This window comes from Vigna radiata, chromosome 8 (assembly GCF_000741045.1).
Source record: "Vigna radiata var. radiata cultivar VC1973A chromosome 8, Vradiata_ver6, whole genome shotgun sequence".
Lineage (NCBI taxonomy): Eukaryota > Viridiplantae > Streptophyta > Magnoliopsida > Fabales > Fabaceae > Vigna > Vigna radiata.
Genome location: NC_028358.1, coordinates 22,976,347 through 22,981,240, shown reverse-complemented (window position 1 = coordinate 22,981,240; position 4,894 = coordinate 22,976,347). Strand labels below are relative to the sequence as shown.

The 4,894-nt window shown below is 31.7% G+C and overlaps 1 protein-coding gene across 1 annotated transcript; it reads right to left on the bottom strand.

Annotated features, from left to right (window-relative positions):
- Positions 1-1,720: 1,720 nt before the first annotated feature.
- Positions 1,721-4,503, bottom strand: LOC106769901. The gene is made up of 2 exons (XM_014655696.2): positions 4,088-4,503; positions 1,721-2,032 (listed from the first exon to the last, which is right to left on the bottom strand). The coding sequence occupies exon 1, from the start codon at positions 4,368-4,370 to the stop codon at positions 4,101-4,103; it is 270 nt and encodes an 89-aa protein (XP_014511182.1). The 5' UTR covers positions 4,371-4,503; the 3' UTR covers positions 1,721-2,032; positions 4,088-4,100.
- Between the last annotated feature and the right edge of the window lie 391 nt (positions 4,504-4,894).

Sequence of the window (4,894 nt, the reverse complement as noted above, 5' to 3'; positions counted from 1 at the left end):
TATATATATATATATATATGGGTTTGTATTCGCTTGTTTTTCAGTTGGTACATTTTAACAATGTGTACCGGATTATAGTAGACAAAAATACCCTCATATATTATGGATTCTAAGTTTTAAAGTCAAAGATATTTAAATAATTTTCATTCTCAAAACTAAACAAAAAGAAAGCCCAAACCCTTACTCACTTCTCTCTCATTCCTCTCAATCCTTTCCCTTTCATCTCTCTCACTCCAACCTTTTCTCTGTCATCTCTACTGTAGTCCCAATTAAAAAAATGATTTTATAATGAGTTTTCCTTTTACAATTTTTGTCTTATCTAATTTTCACAAGCATAATGATATATGAAGGAATTGGTAATTCGCTTGGAAAAAATCAGAAACACTCGCTATTAAACAATTTCTTACAAAAAAAATGATTTTATAATGAGTTTTCATTTTATAATTTTTGTCTTATCTAATTTTATCTAATTTTCACAAGCATAATGACATTAGAAGGAATTGGTAATTGGCCTGAAGGTTTTTTAAGAGATGACTATTCAACATTTGCAGATGATGAAATTAGAGAGATTAGTGAAGATGATGAAATTGAAGAGATCTTGAATGAACCTTTGCCTGAAGGCGAATATGCCAATGACTCAACTCTTTACAAAGATAAATGGTTTAACGACAAGTATTTCTAATTTTTTTTTTCAGTTGGATCTGCCATAGGATGAGAGGGAAAATGTTGAAATGAGAGAGATGAAAGAGAAATGATTGAGAGAAATGAGAGAGGTAAGGGTTTGGGTTTTTTTTTTTTTTTTTAGTTTTGAGAATGAAATTATTTAAATATCCTTGACTTTAAAACTTAGAATCCATAATATATGACGATACTTTTGTCTACTATAATCCGATACACATTGTTAAAACGTACCAACTAAAAAATAGGCGTCGCACGTTAACAAACCCCTTGTTTATATATATATATATATATATATATATATATATATGAAGTTTGCTAACTTAAGTAAAGAGATTTTAGTACATTTTATCAAAGTATATTAAATTTTATATTATAAAAATGTTCCTATTAAAAAAAAGCTTTAAATCTAGAGATATTTTAATAATTTTAAAATTTAATTTAAAATAAAAAAATAAAAATTATAAAAAAAATTATTAACTTTTATTATATAAATTTTGAAAGGTAATTATTTTTTAAAATAAAAAATAAAATAAAAAGTAATTATTTTTTAATCTCTATAAATCCAGATTAAAAATAAAATAAAAACTAATAACTTTTTTCAAAAGACCAATCTGAAATTTAATAATTACTTTTTATTTTTTATTTTAAATTAAATTTTAAAATTATTAAAATATCATTAAATTTAAAGTTGCTTTTCTTTTTAAGAAAGAAAATTTTTGTAACCTAAAACTTAATAATAATAATAATAATATATATATATAAACCTGACATGTAACATCCCTTAATAATATTTTACTTGTAGCTTAAAACATTTCCTCGGAATCATGACATTACAAATCATAAATCTGCAAGAGTATAAACCTCAATTTTTCTCTGTAAAAACTTTATGCTTCCTCTTAACTAGAAAGGGTTAAAGAGCCTTTTAATGGGATCACCGAAACCAGAATACAGATGACGAAGTTTTCGTAAAAAACAAAATTCACAATTTTTCTTAGGCGACCGATTTATTGTAAACGCGTACAGAATATTCAAATGCAAATACCAGAAGACCTAGCCCATTATTCAGTTTTGCCTTATGAAAAACTGAACTTCGGCACACTGTTTGAGATGTGATGTGAAATCCTTTCCAGAAGAGGACTAAGAGACAACAAAGATAAAAGTATGTTTTCTGTTCACACATTCAATTAACATCAAAGTGCAAGAAAATTGAGAAATCGTATCAAAGAACTTATTTTATCATCCAAACGACGAAATGCGTCGATGCTGACGGTAACTTTCTGCCTTAATTTCAAATGTTCAAAACAAAAGATCAAGTAAGCCAACCACCTCCAGTTCCACAAACAGGCTCATCCTAAACAAAACAAAATAATTATATCTATCAGCCACAAATAAAAAGAAAAAGGTACTTACAGTGAGTAAACATATAATGGCATTTTAACAATAGAATAGTGGGTACCCACCGACTTGGAACTTTTTTGTATACCACTGACTCAGAATTTGCATTAAAATCAAGTATAATGTTTCAGAAAATATCAAAAGTAATTTGATGTTTGACATGCCAAGAAAAACTGATTTGTTGAGTAGTTAGTTTGGAATGTAAAATTACCCAAAAATGACGAGGGATGCATTTTAGATCATGTTGCGGAAGTTATATTCAAAGGCCAGCAACCCAAAATTACTTAGGAAGTCTTGGGGGTTTGGTCACAAAATTTTGAAAATGAAAACTTATTTGTTTTAATCTCCTTCCCAAAATTGTTGAAAATAAGAATAAAAAAATAGAACAAGATAGAATTTTATTGCACATGTGAAAATGAACATGGAAAAATACCAGCCTTAGAATGTGGATTGAAAGTGCCAAAGAAAAATTTGGGACTTTGTACCCTGCTCCCTAGTCTGAATCAAGAAGATTGGAGATCATAGATATGGGATGCTTACAAGAATTAGAAAAGAAACTGTCTCATCTCAACTCCAGGAAGCTGATAATCCTTGTCTCTCTACCCGTCACTGCCAATGAACTCCTTCCCTTAGTTCACCCCTTTATACTACCTACGACTTCATCTCTCTCCCCTCCTAATAATTTCAGTTCAAGAATCCTAACTAACTAACACACTGTTGACAGATACTCATAAATAGATCCTACAAATAACTGTGATAACTCAACACACACCCCTTGACCACTACGGGCTTCCTAACAATGTTATTTATGTCCCAACATCCTCTTCACACATTTGAGATTCGAGATATGTGAAACAATTTGAGAAGAGAAGACAGAGAAGATGTCATACAAAATTTGTTAAATTAACATTTCCAAACATGAATATTTTTTGTAGCAATAACCTTTTACATTTTTCTTCAGTGAGATTACTAAATGTCTAAAACCTAATAGGTGACAAGATGATTATGAGTTTGGAAAAACTAAATATCACATATTTTGGGTTCTGCAAGCCCGCAAACAACTTTATTTATCATGAACACGAACAGCTCAAATGATGTACAAGCTTCAAATGCAAATAGCAATCAAAAACGTATTAAAATTAGGAGGCCTTTAAAAGAGATAATTATTCAGCTTTAACATCCAACAAATTCAATTGCAAATAAAATACCGCATCAAGAGGCCTAAAGAACCGCAACCAACTACAAAATTACATTCTTTTTCACACACAAAATTATCATTAAATGCAAGAAAATTCATTATTGTATCAAAGATAACCAATTTTACCATCTAATCTGACTAATTAAATAATGAAAGCAGAGGGTAACTTACAGCTCTTATTTCGCATATTCTTTGAAAACAAAAACATCAAGCAACCCAACCATCTCCAATATAGCCAGAATAAATCGCTCAGATATCAACTACCAAATATAAAACAAAACAGCACTCGCACACAGTCAACAAGTACAAGTAATGTCCATTAATAGCAAAATAAATCCTGCAGTATGCAACGGTCATCACCGACCAATAATTTTGGAAAGCAGAATGTATTCTGAAAAATTAATCGAAAAAGTTTCAATGATCAGGTCTTAAGGAAAACAGACTAGTCTGATTACCCTCTAAAAAATCACCTCGAAACTTATAATGTGTGGTTTGTTTTCCATTTTCAATGCCATTGGCTGTCATGTTCCCTGTCCCATAAAAAAACTTCGAAATAAACAAAAAAATGTGAAATTTTTTCTGTTGATTCCACACAAGCATTGAAGACAACCATGTTCGAGACTTCGTACATCAAACGTGACATATTTCCCATACTACCCCCATTCGACAAACCTAGATCCCGTTGGTAATGAAATTCACAATTACGAAAGAAAACAGCGTAAACGTTCAAATCAACATACACAAATGTCAGAAACACGAGATCTATCTAATCCCTCAAAAACTAGAATAAACAGCGAGGATTCGGAAAGGTACCTGAAGGAACGAATCAGTGGTGCTGCTGAGCGTGCTGCTGGCGGTGCTCAAGGTGGCGGCGCTCGTGAGGGAGAGCAACTAGGTAGGAGAAGATCATACCGCCGTAGCAGACATGGAAGATGGGATCGGGGGAACTGGTTTCGATGTACTTGGCGTGGTAGTTGTCCATGCCACGCTGAATTGCTCTCTTTATGTAACCCAACGACAGCATCGGTTTCACGTGCTCTGGAACCTCGCTCAACTTCTTTCCCCTTATCTCGTTGAAGAATCTCCTCATCGCCATGGCTTAGCTCTGAAACAAACCCTAGCAGATTTTCCGATTGCGATACCTGATTCAATTGCAAAATTGGGAGGGGTCTGTGTGTTGATGAATGACAGGGTGTGCCCTTGTGTTGCAGGTGACCCGGCCCGGCCAGTTAAATGGGCCGGACGCTACGATGGAGGCCGTGTTATTCGCACCTACATAGGTTTTATTTGCAAAATTCAATGTAGGCCGTGTTATTCGCACGTACCTAGGTTTTTATTTCCACGATTCAATCTGGGCCATGTTATCATTTTCTAACCCAATGCTGTTACATTTATATAGTTAATCAACTTTCTTTTTTCTAATTATGATAACAAAAAGAATTCATTTGTATCATATTTAGTAAAAAATTATATATTAAAATAAATAATTTTAATAATAATATTATAGACAGTTAATTAAATTTTAAAAAATAATTATAAAATTTTAAAGGTAAAATAATAAAATAATTTACGTTAATAATGATGCAACCTAAGTCGATTACAAAATCATTTAGGTGTAGA

Bases quoted from the DNA above. Each gene is read 5' to 3' on its own strand.
- LOC106769901 (XM_014655696.2), bottom strand. From the start codon at position 4,370: ATGGCGATGAGGAGATTCTTCAACGAGATAAGGGGAAAGAAGTTGAGC.